Source organism: Bos mutus, chromosome 9 (assembly GCF_027580195.1).
Source record: "Bos mutus isolate GX-2022 chromosome 9, NWIPB_WYAK_1.1, whole genome shotgun sequence".
NCBI lineage: Eukaryota > Metazoa > Chordata > Mammalia > Artiodactyla > Bovidae > Bos > Bos mutus.
The window spans coordinates 32,425,661-32,452,999 of NC_091625.1; the positions used below are offsets into that span (position 1 = coordinate 32,425,661).

Genomic DNA, 27,339 nt, shown 5'->3' on the forward strand with positions numbered 1-27,339 from the left:
CCCTAAGGTAAATCACCAGTGGCTAATGGGCTTGGCTTACTCCTCAAAAGCAGATCCGAGCTGGTAAGCTAACTGCAGTGCACTGGAGTCGGGTTTGTTTTGAGAGAAGGGAACAGCTGTTCCTCCGGAGTCCTCAGCCTGTCTATTACCTCAGTGTTCCTAGATGCTACTGCTTACAGCCCTTTCTGTCTTGTTTACTGCTCCAATTCTGTAGGTCAGTGTGACTACAGATTACTTTTTTTTTTTTTAAGAGATACTTAATAGTTAAGATAGTATTTGTTATTAATGTCCTGCCCAAGTTTGCCGGTTTCTTTAACATTTCATGGTTATACTTCTAGTTTGTTTACTTCTTGCGAATCGACTCTGCTGGCAGGAAACTTGACCCCTGTAGATGATATTATCTTGGAGGAATGTAGGGCTAGGCTAGAGGGTAGTTTTTCTGCGAATCAGTGATCTGACCACACATAAGAAACAAAGCCAGATAAGAAGCCACCATTCAAAATGAAAAACAGAGTAATAATTTAGCAATACAACATTAAAAGAGAAACACAGGAAAAGATACAAAATATGTTTCAAATAATTATTTTCTATCCTATTATTATTCTGTTCCCTTTATTTTACCCTCGAACAGATGGTCCCCAAGTTTTCAATTACAATCTCATCTTTAACATGAAAAAATTTCACAGAGCCCCCATAACAGTAATTACAGTTTTAGTAGAATTTGATTGATAATACATTAGGACAAAGCACATAGTTATGAATTCACTGATGCTTTTAATTAAAATCATGCTTTATAGAACAAAACAGTATTTACATCCATTTGAAGAATAGGTATACATATCAACACAAGGCACCTTATTCAGGGTACAGATAAGCATACTTCATGGAAGTATGCATGTCTTCCTGTAATAATTATAAAGATCAGCAGATGTCCAGGACCCATCGTCTGGCGTCTAAACCTTGTCCTCCATTTTTATGCCTGTCAGTTTTGGAAGCTGTCCTATTTAATGACATCATTGGTCTCCTGTCTACACAGGCACTGCATATTCTTGCTGGTTGGATTAATCAGGACATAACAACATGAACTGAGCCTTGTCTTTCTAAAAGATGACTGGAGTTTAGAGTATTTTTTTGTTTTTGTTTTTTTAACCTATTTGTATGTTTCCTTGAGGAAATCAGTGTCTTTGAAATATTGATACATCTTTTACCTTTTGCAAAATTAAGGATAGGGTCTAGGAATATACTTGGTCTGCCCAAGTCAACAGATACTGTGAGGTTTAAACTAGATTATATAGCACCTCACTGCATACACAACAAATGGTAGCCAGTCAGTATCTTAGTACAATCTTCCCATTTAGAACCTAATTCTTAGCTGTTGCAGAACTAGGAATGTGTAATTCACCCAGAGTTACACTGGCCTGGGTGACTGCCTTACTTCCGAGACCCACAGTGGCCTGTGGACAGGAAGTAGAAGGTCCGCACAGTGAAGTGCGCTGGGAGTGATGACTTAGTTTTAAGATTTACCTTGGCCATTCCCAACGAATCGTTTAATCTTTCTGGGCCTCAGTTCCTTGTGTGTGTGTATGCTAAGTCGTTTCAGCTGTGTCCAACTCTTTGCAACCCTATGGACTGTAGCCCACCAGGCTCCTCTGTCCATGGGATTCTTCAGGCAAGAATACTGGAGTGGGTTGGTGTGCCCTCCTCATGAATAGAAGAATGGACCAAAACCTTAGAGGTATTCACTTTTTACAATGGGGCTCTTTTATTTCCCTAAATGAAATCTAATCGCAAAACTCCAATGTATAAACCAGATACAAAACAACATACAATTTTCACGTGCAATTTAAAACTTTTACTGTTTGCCATTGAGGCCCTAGGAGTACACCTTGGAAACCACTGATTTAGTTCATATTTAAGATCCAGCTCTAAACAAAGATATCCATTTTTTCATTTAAAGTGAGAGAAAATGTTCCTTTCCCCAAAATTGCTAGTGGTCATCTCCATGGGACATCTAGCTCTGATGGTCTGTCCGTTCAGGAAATCAAACCTTAGATCAGAACATTGAGCATAAAATAAAGCAAGTTCTTCTTTTCTTTTTTTTTTTTTGACTGTGCTGTGTGGCTTGTGGGATCTTAGTTTCCTGACCTGGGCCCTCAACAGTAAAAGCGCTGCATCCTAACCACTGGACAGCCAGGAAATTTCCCACATGCTCTCTATTCTTGAGGAACAGTTTTATCAAGCAGTGGTGACCTAGTTTAACACCCTTCTTCATGCTAATAATTTTTTTTCTCTAAAGAACTGGGCAGGGAAATCTAGAATCTCAGCACCAGTCTCCATAGGTCAGTATTGGCAGAAACACTCATTAGAACCTTACCCTTTAACTTATCTTTTTCTGTCTCCGTATAGATCTCCATACTCCTGACATGACTGCCCTCCTAATATTCAGAATACACATCTAGACTTTAGGAAGTTGTCAAACTTTTCAGTATGTTTGAACACACCTGAGCCAGGTGGTCAGCTAGGCTCTGTCTTGTCCATTTCCTATGTTGGAGGGTTTGCCACTGGAGATAGACTCATTTCTCTTTCCTTGACGGAGTAGTTCTTAGATATTTTTTAATACATTGATCTGAAATACAAATCTCTTGCGCTCATCTCACACACTAGTAAAGTAATGCTCAAAATTCTCCAAGCCAGGCTTCAGCAATATGTGAACCGTGAACTTCCTGATGTTCAAGCTGGTTTTAGAAAAGGCAGAGGAACCAGAGATCAAATTGCCAACATCTGCTGGATCATGGAAAAAGCAAGAGAGTTCCAGAAAAACATCTATTTCTGCTTTCTTGACTATGCCAAAGCCTTTGACTGTGTGGATCACAATCAACTGTGGAAAATTCTGAAAGAGATGGGAATACCAGACCACCTGACATGCCTCTTGAGAAATTTGTATACAGGTCAGGAAGCAACAGTTAGAACTGGACATGGAACAACAGACTGGTTCCAAATAGGAAAAGGAGTATGTCAAGGCTGTATATTGTCACCCTGTTTATTTAACCTATATGCAGAGTACATCATGAGAAACACTGGACTGGAAGAAACACAAGCTGGAATCAAGATTGCCGGGAGAAATATCAATAACCTCAGATATGCAGATGACACCACCCTTATGGCTGAAAGTGAAGAGGAACTAAAAAGCCTCTTGATGAAAGTGAAAGAGGAGAGTGAAAAAGTTGGCTTAAAGCTCAACATTCAGAAAACAAAGATCATGGCATCTAGTCCCATCACTTCATGGGAAATAGGTGGGGAAACAGTGGAAACAGTGTCAGACTTTATTTTTCTGGGCTCCAAAATCACTACAGATGGTGACTGCAGCCATGAAATTAAAAGACGCTTACTCCTTGGAAGGAAAGTTATGACCAACCTAGATAGCATATTGAAAAGCAGAGACATTACTTTGCCAACAAAGGTTCGTCTAGTCAAGGCTATGGTTTTTCCTGTGGTCATGTATGGATGTGAGAGTTGGACTGTGAAGAAGGCTGAGCGCCGAAGAATTGATGCTTTTGAACTGTGGTGTTGGAGAAGACTCTTGAGAGTCCCTTGGACTGCGAGGAGATCCAACCAGTCCATTCTGAAGGAGATCAGCCCTGGGATTTCTTTGGAAGGAATGATGCTGAAGCTGAAACTCCAGTACTTTGGCCACCTCATGTGAAGAGTTGACTCATTGGAAAAGACTCTGATGCTGGGAGGGATTAGGGGAAAGAGGAGAAGGGGATGACAGAGGATGAGATTGCTGGATGGCATCACTGACTCGATGGACGTGAGTCTGAGTGAACTCCGGGAGTTGGTGATGGACAGGGAGGCCTGGTGTGCTACAATTCATGGGGTTGCAAAGATTTGGACACGACTGAGCAACTGATCTGATCTGATCTGATAGGTTCAAATATCATCAAATGTGTAACTCTGATGAATGAGTCATATTACAGCATGCTCTAGACTGCAAGCTCCCCATAAGATTCTGAACTACTGCAGGATTTGTTTTTGTTTGCTCAGCACCTAACAGGACCTGAGCTACAAAGGAAACTTGATACATCTTGAATGACTGACTAAATAAATTAAATGAATTTGTAGCAACTCATTAAGCAAGAAAAGACTGAATGTCATTATTATTTTGAAAAGCATCAATTACAAAGTTTATAGTTCAGTTTATCACTGAACAAATCTAGTTTGTGCCTTCAGACCCTGATAATGCTCCTGCATTGTCACAGCTTCAGAAAACGTGCATTTCTAAACCACATGGATGCACCCCAGCCAGTGTCTTTCCCAGTTTCCAGCCACTGAAAGAGCTGCTAGGAGCTAGAGCATGAAGCCAGTCGAGCCGGCAGCTGAGGAAGAAACCACGGAAACTATGGGTTCTAACCCTAGCCTTTGCTTGCTATGTGACTTGGGGCAAGTTCCTTACTGTCTCTGTATCTATGAAATGGGTATTAGCTGATGTGAGGATTTAATGAGCTGATGATCCTAAAGCCCTTGGAACAGAGCCAGGCATGTCGTAAACATTCAATAGGTGCTTTCATATATTCATCCTGATTTAGTGGAAAGAGCATAAGCTTTAAGTTAGGCAAGCCAGGCTTTTAATTCATACTCTGGCCCTCTTTCTTGTTTAATCATTTAATTTCGCTGAACTTGTTTCATCTTGTGTAAAATGTGGATAATAACAGTGGTGGTGGGGAAATGCTATTAAAACTGCCTTCAGATTCCTAAGACTCTAAGCTTAGGAAAACACCTTGATGAGCCTGCTTAGGATATGAAAGAGGAAGCCCCAGAGAACTAAATCACTTTGTCTGATAAAGTAAGACTTTTGAGCATTCCAGAGCTTCAGATGAAAACAGCAACCCCAAGAAGAACAAAAGTCCAGCAGAATAGCCCCAAATCTGGGCTGTTTAGGGGGCAAGAGTCTTACTATTCAGTGTTGAATTATTACTTGGCACCATAGTGAACCATTCCCTACCTTTTCACCAGAATATAGATATTTGTTATATAAGTAATCATATGTGGGTGATAATAGGGAAGTGAAGAAATTAGGGTGATGTGTTTGTAGTAGAAGGAGAAGCGGGTAACAGAAGATAAGATGGTTGGATGGCATCACCAACTCAATGGACATGAATTTGAGCAAACTCTGGGAGATAGTGAAAGACAGGGAAGCTTGGCATACTGCAGTCCGTGGAGTTGCAAAAAGTTGGACGTAACGTAGTGCAGTCATGCACAACAATAACGTTTGTAGTCCTGGATAAGGCAGTACAGTAGAAGGGAACAAACACAAGAGGTATATAGAGGAGAGATGAAGATACCTTGGCCCACATAGGAAAACAGGATGCAAGGTAAAGAAACCTGGATAAGTGGGGAAGCCAGCAGACATCTCACCAGGGTGAGATGGCGATCAAGCACGTTTATTTTACATTGATCTTCGTTGTTGTTTAGTCACTAAATCAGGTCCAACTCTTTTGCAACCCCCTGGATTGTAGCCTGACAGGCTCTTTTGTCCATAGGATTTTTCAGGCAAAAATACTGGAGTGGGTTGCCATTTCCTTCTCCAGGGGCTCTTTTCAACCTAGGTGTTGAATCCGTGTCTCTTGCATTCCAGACAGATTCTTTACTGCTGAGCCACCAGGGAAGCCCACAGTGATTTTAAAGGATTTAAAAAATGAAAAATAAACAGAAAACCCCTAGAGTCAGTTAAAGAAGCTAAGTATCCTGGCATTTGTGCTACACACTCACTAGGATTCTCATGACAATTAGTGTTAATGGATGTAAACTCTTAGCGCAAAGTAATTATTCCATAAATAAAAACTATCATCCATTTACCCTGTTAACGCATATATTATTCAGTAATTATTATCTTACCCAAAGAAGCTGGGCAAAGAGCAGCTGGTATGTGAGGGCAGTGGAGCATACAGGCTCTTTCCTCTTACCTAGCATACCTCTTCCTACTCTGCACGTTTCTATCCCTGGCCTCTGTCTTTCTGCACAAAAAAATAACACTCTCTGAGACTTCAGGAGGGTCAGCAAAGCACAGGCAGGCTTGTGTGATTGAAAAGATTTTTCCTACATCATGCTCATGTAAGAGAAAGCTTATAGATGGAAAGTTTAAAAATTATTTCAGTAATCAGCTCAGTTAAGAGTGACAAGCAGGGTTCTAAAAACATGGAGCTATTTTATCTATGATCCATTTTCCAGTAAGTGACTACCAAGATAGCTGGAGCACAAGAATAGGTAATGGCTTTGTTTTCCTAAGATGTAGTCATTGCAATTATTTTTAGATGAAAGATTTGGAGCCAGAAGCACAACTCATAATTATGTTGCTATGATTCTACAACCAGTTGTTTTGTGGAATTAATTCAACCATAACAACTTTAAAAGTCACCACATTTTCCCAAAAAAATGTGCAGATAAAAATGGAAAATAAAATATTCCATGACACGAAGTGCTGCCATTAGCTCACATCGTTCTACTTTCGAAGCTTGCATGCCCTCTTCCCTAGGCCCTTTTCTAGTTCCCAGTTCTCACCCTCCTTGACCCATTATTGAAGCTCACTGACAGCCACTCCTGCAGGAAGCCCTCCTAAAGAACCCAGCCTGATGAACACCCCTTCTTCTGAACCCCTGCATTGATTGTGGATGGTCTACAACTTTCCTTAGAACTCTTCATTCTCTCCCTTGAATTTTTTTTAAAGATATTTTTGACCTGGGCCATTTTTTTTTTCCTAAAATCTTTGTTGAATTTGTTACAAAATTGCTTCCGTTTTCCATTTTTGGTTTTTTGGCCATGAGGCACCTGGGATCTTAGCTCCCTGACCAGGGATCAAACCAGTGCCCCCTGCATTGGAAGGCAAAGTCTTAACCACTGGACCATCAGGAAAGTCCCTCTCCCTTGAATTTTAGTTTATTTTCAAATTTATATCATTATTTCCAAAGCTAGGTTTGTATCCTGTAAAAATTTTACATTATGAAAACAATATGTCAGAGATCAATATTATCAAAAATTTGGATGAGAGGAAAGAAAACTGTTCATAATCTCATCATCTTAACACTAGTCCTGTACTCATCATTTTATGGTGTTTTTCCTAAACTTTTTTTCTATGCTTCCTCTTTCACTAATTTAATTCCAGTGGCAATGTAATTTCACATTTTGAAGTTTTGCAACTAATGTTACATCACCACCATTTTGTTAATTGCTATAAGCCTTCATAAATATTCCTTTAAAGCCTGCATAATATTGACTATTGTTAAAATTTTAGATTGTTAATTATAGTCCACTATTATACTGGGCTTCCCTGGTGGCTCAGTGGTAAAGAATCTGCCTGCCAATGCAGGAGATGCAGGCTCAATCTCTGGATCAGAAAGATCCCCTGGAGGAGGAAATGGCAACCCACTCCAGTATTCTTGCCTGGGAAATCCAGTGGTCAGAGAAGCCTGGCTTGCAACCATGGGGTTGCAAAAGGGTTAGATGCCACTTAGTGACTAAACAATTATGATACAGCAGTTGACATATTTATGCATGTAGTTTTTTCAGTGTGTGCGTTTTTTTTGTGTGTGCATGCATAGTTTGATAATTTTTTCTTGGGATAGTATTCCAAAAGGAAGATCACTGAACCAAAGAGTATGATTATTTTTATGGTTTTAGAAACATATTGCCAAATTGGTTTCCGAAAGAGCGACCAATTTATATCAGCAGAAGCAAATGAGAATACCAGTTTCTCCAAATTCTTACAGGAATTATTTTTTAATTACTTAGTCTTCATATAAACAAAAAAGGATGAAATTGGTTCACTGTTTTAATTATTTACTATGACTTCAAATATACAGAAAAGTTTGGAGAAAAATATTAATTCATGGCTCTGGTTTAACAAATCTTAATACATTTCCATATTTTTTACTAGTTCTATGAAAATATATACATGGATAAAGTCTTTGTGTACCCCTTTCCCAATTCTATGCCAACACTCTGCAGAGACAGCCAGAATTGGAAGTTTATCATCCCTTTGCATTTCCATTTCCATATCTTTTAATTGTTAAATCTTTGATTAGTAATGAAGTTAAACTCTTTCCTATGACATAGCTAATATGAAAGTACTCAGGTTCTAGAGTCAGGTAGATCTGGCCTTAAATTCCTACTCTGTTTCTCGCTACCTATGTGTCCTTGGACCTCTCCTTGCCTTGGTTTACTGATAGAAAATGGAGATAAAATCATTCCTACAATTCTCTAGTCATTAAGTCGTGTCAGACTCTTTTCGACCCCATATACTGTATGTAGCCCGCTAGGCTCCTCTGTCCATGGGATTCTCCAGGCAACAATACTGGAGTCAGTTGCCATGCCCTTCTCCAGGGGATCTTCCTGACCCAGGGATCGAACATGGGTCTCCTGTATCTCCTGCATTGGCAGATGGGTTCTCTACCACTGTGCCACCTGGGAAGCCCCAATTGTCTATGTTGCTATGAAAATTAAATGCTATGGTTCAGGTAAAATTCTTGGCACCATGCTCAGCACTAAATACTACCTTTCATTATTACTCTAGTTTCTCTTTTGGATTGCTTGCTCCTTGTCCCTCATAAAAAGATTAGCTTACCTACAACTGTGAAACACTTTATCAAACATGATCCTATTTACTTCTCATGACAGCTTTATGAGATAGCATTGCAGTGATCCCTGCTGATAAATGAGGACACTGAGCCCGAAAGGTCCACATCCAGCAGGGAGCAGAGCTGTGTGTGTCTGAGCTCGCATCTCTGGTACCAGCGACTTGCACTGAGCATTTCTAGGCTGCAGCCCCATCACTTCTGAAAGTTAACAAGCTGTTTCATGATACAATATGACTGGCCTATGAGGTGGTTTTAGCACAGTTCTTTAACTCAATCATTATAGATAGATTCCAGTTTCTTTCCCCATTTATAATTATTTTCTTTTCCTTTAGTTTCTAAATATCCTATAGGAAATATTTCTTTTTATAAAACTAGATATGTTTTTAAGTGTAACAAAAATTGTTACCAGTTAGATAATATAATCATATTGTATTTACATGGTTAGAGATTTAACATATCTATGTTTGGTATTTTTTCTGATTTTTAAAATTTATTTTAAAAATAAGACAAAGAGAAGATCTTAAGCAATTTCTGCACCCAATTTTCGGTCCATGAATGCATGAGCCCTAAGTATTCTAACTAAAGTAACCCGTAATGATCCAGAGTAAACATTCAGTTAGCTGGAGTAAGATTAAATTAAAATTTCATGATTTATAAAAATTTAATTTAAAAAGAAAAACAATGTCTTAATAAAATGTATTTATAAACTATATTTCATGAAACCTTGGTTTTCATTGTCTTTTTTCAAGGCTAGGAAAAAAGTGCCATGGGTATAGATTACAATCTACTCTGGCGTGCATTAATAGGACACATTCATAAATATCAGTTCTGTTTATATAAATCTTAAACTACAAGAACATTTTTTACAGTGACATTTTATGGTAGTCATAGTTTTCTCAGGTCTCATATTTCACTCATTTTTTTCTTTGAACATTCTGATCTCTCACATCAAGTGACATTCTTCTTATATTTAAGAAAACCAGAAGATGGGTTAGGCGTTAATGAGGCAGTCACAGGCAACATGACAAAGCCCCCAGGGCATAGTAGATGGAGGGACCCTTAATGGCAGCTTGAGCAGCAAAAAACATCTCAAGGCTCAGGAATGGTGTGTTACGGACACAAGATCATACAAAGACTATTTACTGAACTAAATACCGAAGTATTTTTGAAACGACCAATATAGATTCCACCAACCTAAATCCAGTGTTTGTTTTGGTTTTATTCCAATGTGAGAATAATCTGGTCCTTTTTTTCTCCCAGAAACCACAGGATTCAGGTAAGTGGCGGTACGGGTTACTGGGAATCCATAAAAACCATCACTTTATACATGACCGTCTGCCCCTCACCTGGCAATCTGCCAATTCTCCCAGCGACTCCCTGGAGCAATACTCTGGGTCTGGCCTTCTGCCAGTTTGTGAAAAGGGATCGAGGCACGAGCTTCACTGTGGCTCTCTTTGCAGGTCTCCCTCAGCGGACCTTCTCCGGGAGCCGGCAGCCACCTCAGGAGAAAGCCATCTGGAAACTCTCGCCAAGTTTACCTCTTTAAGCAGGAGAACGCCCATACGAACCAAACATTCTAAGGAAATTCATCAGAACCCCTGGATGAAAGGGTAACAGGAAAGCGACAGCGTCTGGTACCGGCTTCTCCTGTATCAGGCAGGTACTTACAGGATGATAACCACCTCTGCTCTGAACACACGGAGATGTTACAGACAATGCTAACTAAGACTCATTTCCTCTAAGAAATGTTAAGCCATCTGTCCAAAGAGATGGTATGAGGATGAAAGTTCCTTAAAAAAAAAAAAAAAAAATGATGTGGTAAAGCCCAAACTCAAACCCAGAGCAAAAGTGGTGTTGATCTTCTATGCTTCGATTTTCTAGAAGCAGCTTCAGGCAGCAGGCTCCGCGGGCGGGTGAATTCAGGGGCCGTTTTAGGGCAAGCCGGGTGGGATTAGATGTTCCAGTGTGCACTGTGCTCCTAAGCCCGCTGTGATCTGAAACTGAGCTCTTGGGCCTGGGCCAGAACCAGACTGACGTTCCAGGGTGAGCAAAGAAGGCAGCAGCCTTCAGGCAACCGCCGTGCAGAATTCTCTGGATAATGCCTTTGGCTCTGTTCTCTCTAACACTGGTCAGATGCTCCCAGTCCATCTGCGACCTCCTTAGTGTCTCTATAGGTGCGTCCTGCTGAAATTGTATATCTTTTTAAGATTCTGAAAATAAATCCTATCACTATCTTCTGGTGTTAGTTGAGAATAGTTATCTTTCAGTGGTTTTCACAGTATAAATAACTTGCCCAATATTACTAAGGCTCTATAACTTCATTAGGAGGTTATCTGTAATGAAAAAAAAAATAAGTACCTAATTAGGTAAAGACATGGAATATCCCAATCAGGAAAATGCCATATAAATTTATGTATATCATATATATCTTTTATAATTTATTTTGTCATCATCCATAATATATGTATGAGGAAGGAGTGTGAATTTAATTTTAGATGCTCTGTTCATTGTTAATTCATCTCAGATTCTCTATAAGCACTTATGATAATGAATGTATTTGATGTTCAGGTGGCTCTTCTGTGCTTTCATTTGCAGTTTTGCAGTTCAGTAATTGGCAATTCAGGGTGCAGAAAACATTTTTTAAAAGATCTCAATAAGTGTACTAAAAGTACAAATTGGTTATTCTAGGTTTTTAAAAACTTTTAAGTATTATTGAGTTGTAAGAAAAGTCTATAAGAAGTTATTCCTTCTGAATTCAGCTTTAGGTAGTATGTTAAAATAGATTCCCCCTAAATAACACTATAAAACATTATATATGTTTAGAAATACCTTGTCTATGGCTCAAAGTGGAGTAAAAAGTAGACCAATTTAAATGAATTAATTTTAACTTATTAGTTTAGATATGTCCAAATATCAGGTGATCCCCATTTTTTTCAAGACACATTCAGAAATGTGTCCCAAGTTTGGGACAGTGTGATATGTTAAAATTTTCAGATATAAGTGAAAAGATTAAATATCAACACATTATTGCTTAACCATAACACAAAACATGTTGCTTTGTCCACTTTCACATTCAACATATATTTATGATTACTAAAATGTGGTCATTATTGTACTACATTTTACTGTTTTAAAATTATCTATTAAAAAAAAAAATACTGGCTCCAGAGTTTACAGATGGAATTTACATCAAGCTAGATGACTTCTCCAATCAGTATGCTGTTCATCAAAATAAATTAAGAGTGAACCATAATATTAGGGACTTGTAAGGACTGGAGCACAAAGTGACTCCATCTTTTCTGAGAGATAATTTGGGCTTAAAAACCCCCAAAGAGCCCTCACCTTATAAATATCTATGTATGTTTATAAAACAGAAAATTAAAAAGCTATAAGGCATTATAGTGAAGTAAGTCAAACTTTTACACCTAGCCCTACTTTTTCCTGCTCTACTTAGATATTCAACAAATATTAATATTTACTAAATGAGTAAGTAATGAACATTTATGTACTATCTTCTTTTGGTTTTTAATATGTATTATTTTTATAATCAGAAGAAATAACAAAGAAATTAGTTCCCCCATAAATCCAGAAACTATAGCTAGACTTTTCTTTTGTTTTCTGACTATAATACTTGTTAAAATTCCATTGACATTTTAGCCAATGTGTCCATTCTTTAAATTAACCCAGATCACTCTAGGGGTTGTTTTAGTGATATTAGCTTTATTTACAGTTCCTGAGATCCCTACATCCTCCTATTGTGTAAGAAAAATAGGAAAACTCTTTGGAATGAAAACTTACCAAAGTTAATAGAGCTATTGAATTGAATACTACCTACCACCTAGAAGTAACAAAATTACCGTGAAAACTGTCTTAATGTTTTAAAATTATTTTAGTGGTGAAGTTGTAACCTATTAACTACTCTTAATTAGTTAATTAAATTCTGTGGGCCTCAGTGAACTCAATCAGCTGCCCAAGTCTGTAGTCTGCTTCTGGAAGCACTTTGGATAGTGGTAAACTTGTTTCGGAGAAGGCAATGGCACCCCACTCCAGTACTTTTGCCTAGAAAATCCCATGGACGGAGGAGCCTGGTAGGCTGCAGTCCATGGGGTTGCTAGAGTCGGACACGACTGAGCGACTTCACTTTTACTTTTCACTCTCATGCATTGGAGAAAGAAATGGCAACCCACTCCAGTGTTCTTGCCTGGAGAATCCCAGGGACGGGGGAGCCTGGTGGGCTGCCGTCTATGGGGTCACACAGAGTCAGACACGACTGAAGCGACTTAGCAGCAGCAGCAGCAAACTTGTTTAATTGGGAGAGCCGCCACCGGCACCAGCCAAGGCAGGACTATTGAGGACTTTGTCCAGTGAGTTTCAAGTGTGCCCAAGTGGCATTCTGAGTGCACTCAAACCTGTTGTTCCTCTCAATCTTGTCTTCCTCTGCATTTATCTGTATCATTGGAGTCAATTCACATTGCTCTGTGCTGCCTTTCTGATTACTCATTCTTGGTTGACAGCACTCAGAAACATTTTTATCAGGCTCCAAGAACCCCCATTTTACTACTTAAACAGATACATAGACGAAAACCCACTCCTTTATATCTTTATCTTCACAGGTTGTTTCAGTTGGGCTCTCTGGGAAGCAGATGCTAAAACGGAGTTAGGATGCAAGGCGTTTATTAGAGATAACACCTGCAAAAGATGAAAGAGGCAGGAAATAGGATTGGAAAGGAAAGACTCAGACCGCAGTGCATATCTGATGGGGTCTCAGTCAATCCAGTGGGGAGCTAGAGAATAAAGGCTGGTAATTGGAAGGGTTCTGCATTGGAAACACTAGTACGCCCCAGTACCTCTGCCATGCTTCGTCACTGGCTGGGGCTCTCCAGGAAAAGAGGCCTCCACTCAAGAGCTGAGGCAGACTCCTCATGTGTTAACAGCTTGTGGACTGACCACCCTTGTGGGTGAACATCAAGGTCTTTCTTGAAGGGAAATCAGAGGGAAGCAACTCTAGTTAGTACTGCTTCATCAATTGAATTTCTGTATTGTCTCACCTCTGTAATTTTAAACTCTACATGCTACCTGTTTACTGTAACACCCTATCTTTCCACTGTTCATCCCCTTATTCTCATTATATCTGCTCTTCGCTTTTGTGTGAAACTTTCACTCCCCTACTCCCTCCACCTTCTCTAAACATTTCACCCTCTCTTGACATCACTGCTTTCTCCAGGTAGGCTAGACCATGTTCCTCATCACTTCATCCATTCTCCAGCCAATATCCTTAAATTCTCTGCCCCTTTTCCTTAGTGCCCACAATGCAAAACCATGTTTATCCATCTGCCTTCTTTATTCCTACACTTAAGCTGATGGGCACAGCTAAAGAAAATCATACAATAGTACAGATTAATGTCACATAGTTTCCAGTCTTGGCTGAACCCTAAACACTGTACAGAAATCCTATAATTAGATTCTTCCTTCTCATATGGCACCTGAAGGAAAAATCTTATAATTTTTGTTTTGCAACATGTTAATAAACATGATGGGGAAAGTTCCTTAGGGTAGATCTGAATTCTACCTTTACTGCTTGTGTGAATTTGTTTAACTTCTCCAGGTCTTTTTCCCTCCATCTTTAAAATGGAGCTATTATTAGCTGCTGATGACATTGTTTTCAGGATTACATAAAATATTGAACCAGTTTAGTGAAAATTCTCAAATCATTGACAGTACAGACCCTAAGGTTTTCCCCCCACTAACTGACCAACTGTAATCTACTGAAAACCCCTCTTTCCACTAAGTACATCCCAATCTAATTTCATAACATTTGGACATTTTAAGTTATTAAACCAGTCCTCTTTCTCCATTGGGGTAGCTTAGGAAACTGTGTGTGCCTTTAGTGAAGGCATGATCAGCTTTCTTGAACTCCACAATTTCCTCCTTCCACTTAACACTTGGTGTCTGAAAAGGAAGACACAGAAGAATTTGTTTCTTCATAAACTGTCAAGGTTGCTATCCTGCTTTCACTGTAAATGACCTTGAATCTTTTCTATAGGCTCAGCATGACCAGGTTCAGTTCAGTTCAGTCGCTCAGTCGTGTCTGACTCGACTCTTTGCGACCTCATGAATTGCAGCACACCAGGCCTCCCTGTCTATCACCAACTCCCGGAGTTCACTCAGACTCATGTCCATCAAGTCAGTGATGCCATCCAGCCATCTCATTCTCTGTTGTCCCCTTTTCCTCCTGCCCCCAATCCCTCCCAGCATCACAGTCTTTTCCAATGAGTCAACTCTTCACATGAGGTGGCCAAAGTACTGGAGTTTCAGCTTTAGCATCATTCCTTCCAAAGAAATCCCAGGGCTGATCTCCTTCAGAATGGACTGGTTGGATCTCCTTGCAGTCCAAGGGACTCTCAAGAGTCTTCTCCAACATGACCAGGTAGTGACTGTAATAATTTCCACTGACAAAGAGATCAGTTATAAGCAGTTCAAGTAAACATTGATGGTCCCTGGAAGACTAAACTTTATATTTTGGCTTAATTTAATTCTTTCCAGTCTCACCTCCCACCCAAAGGACCACTCCATTATTCAAGTGATCCATATCTTACCTACTTTCTCATCAGCCATTGCAACCCAACCCTGGAGCCAAAGGTATAGTTAAGACTCATTTTCTGTTGTTGTTCAGTTGCTCAGTCGTGTCTGACTCTTTGTGACCCCATGGACTGCAGTATGCCAGGCTTCCCTGTCCTTCATCATCTCTTGGAGCTTGCTCAAACTGGTGTCCATTGAGATGGTGATGCCATCCAATAATCTTATCCTCGGTCATCCCCTTCTCCTCCTGTTTTCAATCTTTCCCAGCATCGAGGTCTTTTCTAATGAGTCAGTTCTTCACATCAGGTGGTAAAAGCATTGGAGCTTCAGCTTCAGCTTCAGCATCAGTTCTTCCAAAGAATATTCAGGATTGATCTCCTTTAGGATTGACTGGTTTGATCTCTTTGCAGTCTGAGGGACTCTCAAGAGTCTTCTCCATTTTTCTGTATCTCTAAGGAATCAAGGGCTTGAGATGACGTGTCCTCACCCTCTTGGCCTGGTTATACCACCCAGCCACCTCTCCCTAATCTTTCTTTTGCTATTTTGGTAGTTTTGGGCAGAGACAGGAAACCCAGTAGCTGAGCAAACATCCACATGGGAAGTTCAGGGAATCAGAGCCTAGAATGAAGTCTTCTATGAACTTGGACCCAAAGAATTTGGTAAATGTTTTGCAAAAGTGCATCATTTCACCATAACCTGAAATAATTAGTAACCCCAAAGGGTCAGGAAAAGCTATCAATCAGTACTTTATAGTATTCTGATATATCATTCTGATACAAAGTAAGGCAATGGCACCCCACTCCAGTACTCTTGCCTGGAAAATCCCATGGATAGACGAGCCTGGTAGGCTGCAGTCCATGGGGTCACTATGAGTCAGACATGACTGAGCGACTTCACTTTGACTTTTCACTTTCATGCATTGGAGGAGGAAATGGCAACCCACTCCAGTGTTCTTGCCTGGAGAATCCCAGGGATGGGGAGCCTGGTGGGCTGCCGTCTATGGGGTCGCACAGAGTCGGACACGACTGAAGCGACTTAGCAGCAACCTCACTGTACGCATCAATGCTGTTTTTTTCTTGGTGAGGTATATCAGGACTCCATTTCTAGATTGTATGTTGGTGTAACTAATATACGGTGCATACATGCATTTTTCTAAGCACACTACAAGTATTAACTCATTTAATATGCACAAATGTCCTATTCAGTTCAGTTCAGTCACTCAGTCGTGTCCAACTCTTTGTGACCCCATGAATCGCAGCACGCCAGGCCTCCCTGTCCATCACCAACTCCTGGAGTTTACCCAAACTCACGTCCATCGAGTTGGTGATGCCATCCAGCCATCTCATCCTCTGTCATCCCCTTCTCCTCCTGCCCCCAATCCCTCCCAGCATCAGGGTCCTTTCCAATGAGTCAACTGTTTGCATGAGGTGGTCAAAGTACTGGAGTTTCAACTTCAACATCAGTCCTTCCAATGAATATTCAGGACTGGTCTCCTTTAGGATGGACTGCTTGGATCTCCTTGCAGTCCAAGGGACTCTCAAGAATCTTCTCTAACACCACAGTTTAAAAGCATCAATTCTTCAGAGCTCAGCTTTCTTCACAGTCCAACTCACATCCATACATGACCACAGGAAAAACCATAGCCTTGACTAGATGGACCTTTGTTGCAAAGTAATGTCTCTGCTTTTCAATATGCTATCTAGGTTGGTCATAACTTTCCTTCCAAGGAGTAAGCGTCTTTTAATTTCATGGCTGCAGTCACCATCTGCAGTGATTTTGGGGCCCAGAAAAATAAAATCTGACACTGTTTCCACTGTTTCCCCATCTATTTTCCATGAAGTGATGGGACTAGATGCCATGATCTTCGTTTTCTGAATGTTGAGCTTTAAGCCAACTTTTTCACTCTCTTCTTTCACTTTCATCAAGAGGCTTTTTAGTTCCTCTTCACTTTCTGCCATAAGGGTGGTGTCATCTACATATCTGAGGTTATTGATATTTCTCCCGGCAATCTTGATTCCATCTTCTGCTTCTTCCAGCCCAGCATTTCTCATGATGTACTCTGCATATAAGTTAAATAAGCAGGGCGACAATATACAGCCTTGACGTACTCCTTTTCATATTTGGAACCAGTCTGTTGTTCCATGTCCAGTTCTAACTGTTGCTTCCTGACCTGCATACAGATTTCTCAAGAGGCAGATCAGGTGGTCTGGTATTCCCATCTCTTTCAGAATTTTCCACAGTTTATTGTGATCCACACAGTCAAAGGCATAGTTAATAAAGCAGAAATAGATGTTTTTCTGGAACTTTCTTGCTTTTTTTATGATCCAGCAGATGTTGGCAATTTGATTTTTGGTTCCTCTGCCTTTTCTAAAACCAACTTGAACATCTGAATGTTCACGGTTCACGTACTGCTGAAGCCTGGCTTGGAGAATTTTGAGCATTAGTTTACTAGCATGTGAGATGAGTGCAATTGTGCAGTAGTTTGAGCATTCTTTGGCATTGCCTTTCTTTGGGATTGGAATGAAAACTGAACTTTTCCAGTCCTGTGGCCACTGCTGAGTTTTCCAAATTTGCTGGCATATTGAGTGCAGCACTTTCACAGCATCATCTTTCAGGATTTGGAATAGCTCAACTGGAATTCCATCACCTCCACTATCTTTGTTCACAGTGATGCTTTCTAAGGCCCACTTGACCTCACATTCCAGGATTTCTGGCTCTAGGTGAGTGATCAGACCATTGTGATAATCAGGGTCGTGAAGATCTTTTTTGTACAGTTCTTCTGTGTATTCTTGCCACCTCTTCTTAATACCTTATGCTTCTGTTAGGTCCATACCATTTCTGTCCTTTATTGAGCCCATCTTTGCATGAAATGTTCCCTTGGTATCTCTGATTTTCTTGAAGAGATCTGTAGTCTTTCCCATTCTGTTGTTTTCCTCTATTTCTTTGCATTGATCGCTGAGGAAGGCTTTCTTATCTCTCCTTGCTGTTCTTTGGAACTCTGCATTCAGATGTGTATATCTTTCCTTTTCTCCTTTGCTTTTTGCTTCTCTTCTTTTCACAGCTATGTCCTATTAGGTAGTTACTATTGTCATCCACAAATTAAAGATAAGGAAACTGATCCACAGACAGGTTAATTAACCTATATCTCTTCTACTCACTTTTGTATTGTTGTTGAGTACTAAGTCATTCTGACTCTTTGTGACCTCATGGACTACAGATGCCAGACTCCTCTGTTCTCCACTATCTCCTGGAGTTTGCTCAAACTCATGTCCATTGAGTTGGTGATGATATCTAATCATTTCATCCTCTGTCATCCCCTTCTCTTCCTGCCTTCAATGTTTCCCAGCATCAGGGTCTTTTCCAATGAGTCAGCTCTTCGCATCAGGTGGCCAAAGTATTGAAGTTTCAGCTTGAACATTAGTCCTTTGTATAGTCGAATGTATCTGCTAAGAATCCTATTGCAATTTTCAAACCCATCATCAAGTGAAAAAGTTTCTGAGTTTTCTTTTTTTCATTATTTTAAATTATTATTTGAGATTACAACAACACATAATAAATCTAGTAACTTGTCATTTTTGTGATCTGGAAGAAGTTATATATCATAGTCCTTGTCACACCTTTGATACACCAGAAGTATCTGTACCTTGGAATTTTTCAGACTTCATCCACAAAGTTCCTATCAAGTGGCAACTGTTCTTTAGGAACTCTTTCAGTTGTTATTGGTTGGTTTAATTTTTCTACATTTTGTTGGTTTTGAAATTTTATTTTTTTGTAAACATTACACTCTCTTGAGGTTGCTTATATTATGTACCATATGTTTTCCTAATTTTAAAATATCACATATCCATTGTTACATCACTTCTTTGTTCACTGGTTGTTTGCTCAATATGATACGTTTATATAAGAAAAATACATGTAAGATAGTTTAAAATTAATGAGTTTAGAGATTTATACCCAAAGAATTTAAGATTTATGAATGCAACATATATTTTTATTTTCAAATAATGTCTTTTTAATGCAATATTTCAAATGAGGAATTTAATACAGATCTGACAGTAAATTTTTAGTCCTATTTTCCTCTTTTTAAAGTCCTTTTTCAAAACATTAAATATGCAAATTTCACCTAAGCAACTGTATTTATACACATATATACACACACAAGCATATACAGTCACTATTTTCATTACTTGTATTATCTCTACTAAGAAAAATTACTAAAATATTGAAGTTCAATAATAAATGTCTTGGGCTTCCCAGGTGACTCAGTGGTAAAGAATCCACCTTCCAGTGCAGGAGACTCTGGAGACGTGGATTCACTCCCTGAGTTGGGAAGATCCCCTGGAGGAGGAAATGGCAACCCACTGAAGTATTCTTGCTGGGATTATCCCCTGGACAGAGGAGCCTAGGGCTACAGTCCATTGGGTTGCAAAGAGCAGGACACAACTGAGCAAGCAAGCAAGCAAATAATGTCAGAATGTGTATTAATAGGATTCTCCTTATGGTCTTTACTTACTATCCCAATGAAACAAAAACATGCTGGTTTATAACATTGGCCTTAATAATGGTTAGGTAGTCCTCAGTCTCTCAATCTTTTGCTATGATTAATTTTAATCATTCTGAGAACCATGGATACTGGGTGTATCATAGATGTGGCTGGAAATCTCAATTCAGTATATGGTTGACCCTTGAAAAATCAGGTTTGAACTGTGTGGTATGGCTTATATGTAGATTTTTTTTTCAATAGTAAATATTGCAGTATTACAGAATCCTTGGTTGGTTGAATCCTTAGATGCCACAATGTGGATACTGAGGAGTTGGGGATGAGGATTCAGGGCGACTGTATTTTATACTTGGAAATACCTACTGTGCAGAGGGTAACCCCTGTGTTGCTTAAGGATCAACTATGTTCATAATGCGTATGATTTTTTAAAAATGATGGTTACAGTTTACTTCATATGCATAGTATTTTTAGTATTTCAATTATTTTAATTGCATTAGCTCTCTATCCTCTCAAGTTTAATTAGTAGGAACACAAAAAATTTATCCTTGGTGGTGCCAACTGCCAAAATAGCAACATGTTTTTCAATTTCTATTTAGTACAGAGCATATTTTACATAGTCTCAACTTCACACTTTTTTTGGTGTATGTAGTGGCATGCCTTTCAATTTGATAAAAACATAGAAGAACTGAGTAAAATATTTTTTAGAAACACTGCTTAGAATTGAGTGAAAGTTGGCAGAGTTTTAGAATAACAGTAAGTATATATTAACTCACAAAGGACTGAGATATATTTGTAATAGTTCATACATGTCTTAGATCTGTATAAAAAAGTTTGGTATGTAATAAATTCTATACCTAATATGAGAATATAGTAATTATAAATCATGAAAAAAGAATACTTTCATATAATTCTATAGCTTCTGATAATTCATGTTAGAATTTACTTTTTTAGGTTTCTTTTTGAACCTATACTATTCAATTATCATATTACATGGGTTAATGCACATTTAAATCACAAAAGGAAACAACTGCATTCTTTTTTTCATATTTCTATCACTTTCTAGCCTTAGAAACAGTTGACCCTTGATCAGTTGTTCAGGATTTGGAGAAATAAGTGGAACTCTACCTGTGGGAGACTAAATGTAAAACTGCAATCAGACAAATTACAAAATACCTAGATGTAGATTAACCTCTAAAAGTTTTAGAAAAAGCAGAGAATTCCAGAAAAGCATCTACTTTGCTTTATTGACTATTTCAAAGCCTTTGTGTGCTGCTGCTGCTAAGTCACTTCAGTTGTGTCCGACTCTGTGAGACCCCATGGACAGCAGCCCACCAGGCTCCCCCGTCCCTAGGATTCTCCAGGCAAGAACACTGGAGTGGGTTGCCATTTCCTTCTCCAATGCATGAAAGTAAAAAGTGAAAGTGAAGTCGTTCAGTCGTGTCCGACTCTTAGCGACCCTATGGACTGCAGCCTACCAGGCTCCTCCATCCATGGGATTTTCCAGGCAAGAGTATTGGAGTGGGTTGCCATTGCTTTCTCCTAAAGCCTTTGTGTAGGTCACAACAAACTGTGGAAAATTCTTAAAGAGATGGGAATACCAGACCACCTTATCTGGCTCCTGAGAAATCTGTATGCAGGTCAAGAAGCAACATTTAGAGCTGGACATGGAACAACAGACTGGTTCCAAATTGGAAAAGAAGTACATCGAGGCTGTATATTGTCACATTGCTTATTTAACTTATATGCAGAGTACATCATGTGAAATGCCAGGCTGGATGAAGCCCAAGCTGGAATCAAGATTGCAGGGAGAAACATCAATAACCTCAGATATGCAGATAACACCACCCTTATGGCAGAAAGTGAAGAGGAACTAAAGAACCTCTTGATTAAAGTGAAAGAGGAGAGTGAAAAAGTTGGCTTAAAACTTAACATTCAAAAAACGAAGATTATGGTCTCTGATCCCACCACTTCATAGATGGGGAAATAATGGAAACAGTGAGACTTTATTTTCTTGGGCTCCAAAATCACTGCAGATGGTGACTGCAGCCATGAAATTACAAGATGTTTGTTCCTTCGAAGAAAAGCTATGACCAACCTAGACAGCATGTTAAAAAGCAGAGACATTACTGACAAGGATCTGTCTAGTCAAAGCTATGGTTTTTCCAGTAGTCATATATGGATGTGAGAGTCGGACTATAAGAAATCTGAGCACTGAAGAACTGGTGGTTTTGAACTGTGGTATTGGAGAAGACTCTTGAGAGTCCCTTGGGCTGCAAGGAGATCAAACCAGGCAATCCTAAAGGAAATCAGTCCTGAGTCTTCATTGGAAGGACTGATACTGAAGCTGAAGCTCCAATACTTTGGCCACCTCATGAGAAGAGCTGACTCATTGGAAAAGACCCTGATGCTGGGAAAGATTGAAGGCAGGAGGAGAAGGGGGTGACAGAGGATGGGACGGTTGGATGGCATCACCGACTCAATGGACACCAGTTTGAGCAAGCTCTGGAAGATGGTGAAAGACAGGGAAGCCTGGCATGCTGCATTCCATGGAGTCACAAAGAGTTGGATACGACTGAGAGACTGAACTAACTGAACTGAATACAAACATGAGGGCTTTGTTAGCAAACATCCAAAACAGGAAAAAGCATCACTGTGGTCAAAGCTTGTTAAGAGTTAGCAACCTGCTTCCTGGTTTACCGGATTCATCAGCCAGGTCCAGAGCTCAATTCCTTCTACAGTGCTTAACCAGTATTTATTAAATGCACTATTTTAAGGGTTATAAATATTGCCAGTGAAAAGGAAGATTTAAAGAGGATGCTGCACCTTTTTGTCCTTCCTCAGGATACCTGCTCTTGCACTCTGGGTTCAGGTGAAGGGTGGAATCTGACCAGGCAGAGAAGAACGTGAAGGTGTAGTTGCCCTCCCATTACATACTTTGGTGTCATTTTGACTCCTGATTGCTTATCTGAAACACTGAGCTACTAGATTAAAATTGACAGCCCCTCCCTGAACCCCCTGGTACTTATTTACCTCGGGTCTTTTTTCCTGTTTTTTTTTTTTTTTTTTTTTTTCTGCACTCGTGTCCATGTTGTAGATATTTTGGTACCTTCTCCCCGCCTCGGTTGTAAATTGAGGAAAATGACCTCTTTACTATCCTCCACAATGATCAATAAACGATGCTTATAGAATGCATGACGACAACTTTAATTTCAACCCCAACCCTCTTTTATCACAAGCAGTCTTGATGTGAAGGCAGGTCTTCCATGCCTTTTTCTGAAAGGTGCCCCGGAGGGCCTGAGGGCTTAACCAACGGAGCGGGGAACCTCAAGACAAGTCCCTGACCCAAGTTCCGCCCTTTCCTCACCGCATTGAGCGCTGGGATGGGAAAAGAGGGATACAGCAGGTATGTCGGACTGACTATTCGCAAACTGCGGAGCAAAGGGGCTTGATGGTACCCACCTGGAACGGCCCGCAGGCCCCGCCCCGCGCCGCGCACGCCTTTTGTAAGCGCACTAAGCCCCGCCCCCTCCAGGCCCCGCCCCTGCCCGGCTCCGGCTCCGGCTCGGGCTCCGCCAGCGGAGGGGGTGGAGAGAAGCCGCAGCTGCAACTTCGTCTGGAGCCTCGCAGCCTGGGCTCGGCCGGGGACCGAGCCGCCGTCACCGCGGAGCCGCCGCTTCCCTGGCCCGGGCCTCAGCACAGCTGGGCTGACCATGGCAGCCGCCGCCGCCGCCGCGACGAATCCGGCCCCTGCGCCCCCTTCCCGTCGCTGAGCGGCCGTTGCTCAGCCCACCCGCTCGCCCCGCCTCGCGGGTGCCGCCGCAGCTCAGGCTCCGCACAAGTTTCCGCCTCCGAAGAAGCAGAAGGCAAAGGCAGCGGAGGACGGGCGTGGGGAATCGGGCGCCCCCGGCCCACTCAGCACTCCCGCCCGCGATGTGGGGGCGCTTCCTGGCCTCTGAGGCCGGCGGCCCGGACAGCCCCGGCGAAGCCCGCAGCTTCCCCGCGGGTAAGTAACTGGACAGGCCGCCGGTCGGGGTGGGGGTCGCGGCCGACCGCGGCGCCCTGGGGACCCCGCCGCCGCCGCTCCCCTCCCTCCTCCGGCCTGGCTTCCCCCCTAGCCGCGCGCCCGCCCTCCCGCCAGCCCGGTTTCCTCCCGGCTGCCGACACCCAGCCGGGCGGGCTGACATCTGGCTGCCCGCCTCCCGGGCCAGATCCGTCCGGCATCGCGGCGCGCCGGCCCGGCGTGGCTCCGTGTCCCGGCCGCTCCTCGTCGGGCCTCAGCCCCAGCGCCCAACTTACAGCTCACTTGGGCCTCCTCGGATTGGGCTTTGTTGTGCGTCCCCCTCCCTTTTTTCTCGGGTGGGGTGTGGGGACGTGGGTAACGGGGCTCCCGGAGATCCGGGCTGGAAGGTCGCTGCGACCGTGCTGCAGCGGCGGCGTTGCGGCGCGCTCCAGGGGCGCCGGGATCTGCTGCAGCCGCTCCCGCAGACCTTACTGGAGGGCGCGTTTGAGGGTGGGAGGAGGCTGCTGGGGATGTCTGGATTGCTGGTGCCCGCCCAGGGGTCCATCTCCTCACTGAAACCTGGTCACCGCCCAGCAGTTCTCTCTGGAGGACACGTCCTGCCAAAGCCAATCGATCTTTGAGCAAGAGGGGATGTTAATTCGTTTGCCTGTTCCTGGCCTTTTCGGGGAAAATTTGGGTTTTGCCGCGTTGGGTGTGTGAAGGGAACTGTTTTGTAATGCAGAGCCATTTCATGCCTGCATCACTTGAAAGTTGTGTAGGAGCCACCAAATTAGAATAAATCGTCTCCTGATTAGGAATGTAGAAAATAAGACTTGGTTATCTGATATTGACAAGTTACATGACGTTGGCTGTTTTTTTTTCAGGCGCTTTAATTTAATCTTAATTGTATTTTGAGCCACCCACCTCCCCTCCCTGCGCCCCAGAAGCTGCAAGTTATATGGATCATTTATCCAGAAAAAGCCGCCATATGTACATACACAAAAATTTTCCTGCAACTCCAGGTGCTTCTAGGACTCCTCTGTTAGGTAACCTCTTGTTACACAAAATGTTTGAGCTCTACTTGTGTAACTGACATTTTAGTATACATTTTCAAGGCGATTTGCAAACAAAACAATATTTGGAAGTGGTTTTTTGTTGGTAGTATTTTTGCTATTTAAAAAATATCAGACACAAACTCAGATTTCTATTAAAATTTCAAATAATACAGTTCTGTGATACTTTAAAAATTAGTGATTTTTTTTTTTAGACAGATAATTTTCTCAGGTTTATTTTCTCAGGGTGTAATTGACATTTAGAAATTGTAATATACTTAATATGTGCAACTTGGTTTTGATATATACATGTGTATATACACATTGTGAAATGATCTCCACAGCCAACTAGTTGACCTGTCCATCACCTTATAGTTACAGGTTTTTTGTGTGTCATGTGTTTGGTGAGAAAACTTTAAGATTTACCCTCTTAACATTTCAAGCATATAATAATACACTTTTAACTGTAGTGGCATAATGTACCATTAGATCTAGACATAAATAAACTTTCAAATTCAGAGTTAGATTTGAAATTGTTCTCTTAAATTTGGTCCTGCAATGCTTTTAGAAATAAGATAATTTAATGTAGGCATGAGTTTAGTAAAAAAAAAAAAAAAAAAGTAGGAAATTATTTTCTCTATAATTTATACCATTTGTCCTAAGAGGAGGAGACAGGAGTTAAGAGGTTTCTGATACTCATTGGTTATTTACAAATTCTGCAATCACAGTAACTTCAGTCAGTGAGAAGGCACTTCATTATCCCCAGAGGCTGGAGGGAGTGGTTTCAATTTATCTGTATATGTCAGAAGCCATCTGTAATGTCTTTGCAAATTAACCTCTTAAAATTTATTTTTATTTGTTATAATAACATGTTTGAAGGCATAATATCATCCAAGCATTGTATCCATTTATTCCATTGTTTTTTAGGGAGAAGAAAACATCGTAGTGCTTAGAAATTGTTAATTAACTGAATAAAGGACTTGGAGGTTATATTGCAGCCTCTAAACTTTTGCTGTGTCAAAGAATATTGTGGAAGAAGATACTTTATAAATATCCAAATTTAGTAAATTCAGACAGTATGTCTTTATAACACATTTATTTTATCTAATCTTTGACAGTAATAAATCTTTGGTAAGTCAGGGCATGTCTTTCCAATACAATTTTTCTTCAGCTGTGTGCTAAGAATAGATTACTTTTACAGAATAGTAATGTAATTATTTATGTTTATTCTCTTCTTAAGTAAAGCAAACCTTTAAAATTATTTTTGTAGCTTAATTTGTACCTCATTTGTAAAACTTAAGTGTGGTTTCTTTAGCAAATGAGCAGGTGGTGAAGGTCAAAATAATGACCTCTGGGTTGGTTCATGTAGGCATTTTTTTCCTTAGAATTTAAAGAAAATTTGTATATTTGAAACACTGCCCAATATTACCTTTTGACTACCTTGAGTGATTTTAGAGCTTTTCTGAAAGCAGAAGGAACCAGTCTTCTGATTGAATTTATTATCAATCATTTTGGTTTTGAGGGCCAGTATTAAGACAGGGATACATAAATAATTTCTAGTATTTAAATGAGTTTGTCTCAATATGTGGGTTAATCCTAGATGTCCAAAAACTAGTTTGTTTATACAGTTATGTAACTAGACCAATCTGCCTGCTAGTGCAAGAGACACAGGTTCGATCCCTGGGTCCAGAAGATCCCCTGGAGAAAGAAATGGCAACCCACTCTAGTATTATTGCCTAGGAAATCCCATGGGCGGGAGCCTGATGGCTACAGTCCGTGGAGTTGCAAAGTTGGACGCAACAACTAAACAACAGACAACTAAACTAGACTAAAGAGAAAACCAAAGATAATACAGAACCAGTTTTAAAAAATGGGAGAAAACTTTTCTTTTTAAGGTAATGGCAATTAAAACAAGTAGGAATAATTAGTGGGTATGTTAAGTACTGAACTTTGGACCTTTGCTGTAGGATTTAATTTTGCTTTGGCTTTATCCATAGTTTTTCAGCTTTACAAAGATAACTGTTATAAATGAAAATAAAATGAGTATTTTCTTAACATTCCCATGCAAAGATCAAGCAAAAGTGCCCTCTCCCCCGTTTTGATTGGCAAGTGTGGTTAGAAAGCTAATTTTATTTTATTTTCCTTTGCCTGCTTTTATTTTAATTTTTTCAAACTTTCAACTTTTTTTTTGGTATTGGAATATAGCCGATTAACAATGTTGTGATAGTTTCAGGTAAACAGCAAAGGGATTCAGCCATACATATACATGTATCCATTCTTCCCTAAACCTCCTCCCATCCAGACTGGCACATAACACTGAATAGAGTTCCATTAGCTAGCTATACAATAGATCCTTTAGGGTTATCCATTTTGAATACATAGAAAACTTAATTTTAAGTAGAACATGTGTTATGTTTTTTATGATTTGGTTGAGTGTATTTGAGAATACTCCATTATTCAAAATGTATAATAGTTTTAAAGTTGGATGAAAGCTGGATTATTTCCCTTAGGTTTAAACATCTAGTATGATATGGTGATATTTTGAGTACTTGAACTTAATTATATTGAATTTGTTGC

The 27,339-nt window shown here is 40.4% G+C and overlaps 1 protein-coding gene and 1 long non-coding RNA gene across 5 annotated transcripts in view; one reads left to right on the forward strand and one right to left on the reverse strand.

Annotated features, from left to right (window-relative positions):
- Positions 1–24,198, reverse strand: part of LOC138989137 (uncharacterized) — an 86,763-nt gene extending 62,565 nt beyond the window's left edge. For both annotated transcript variants that reach the window (XR_011465327.1, XR_011465328.1), the window contains exon 1: positions 24,007–24,198. This is a non-coding gene — a long non-coding RNA (uncharacterized lncRNA). The remainder of the gene's footprint in view (positions 1–24,006) is intronic.
- Positions 23,497–27,339, forward strand: part of CEP85L (centrosomal protein 85 like) — a 147,946-nt gene continuing 144,103 nt past the window's right edge. For all 3 annotated transcript variants that reach the window (XM_070376364.1, XM_070376365.1, XM_070376366.1), the window contains exon 1: positions 23,497–23,713. In XM_070376364.1, coding sequence (XP_070232465.1) covers positions 23,641–23,713 — 73 coding nt within the window. In that variant the 5' untranslated portion in view covers positions 23,497–23,640. The remainder of the gene's footprint in view (positions 23,714–27,339) is intronic.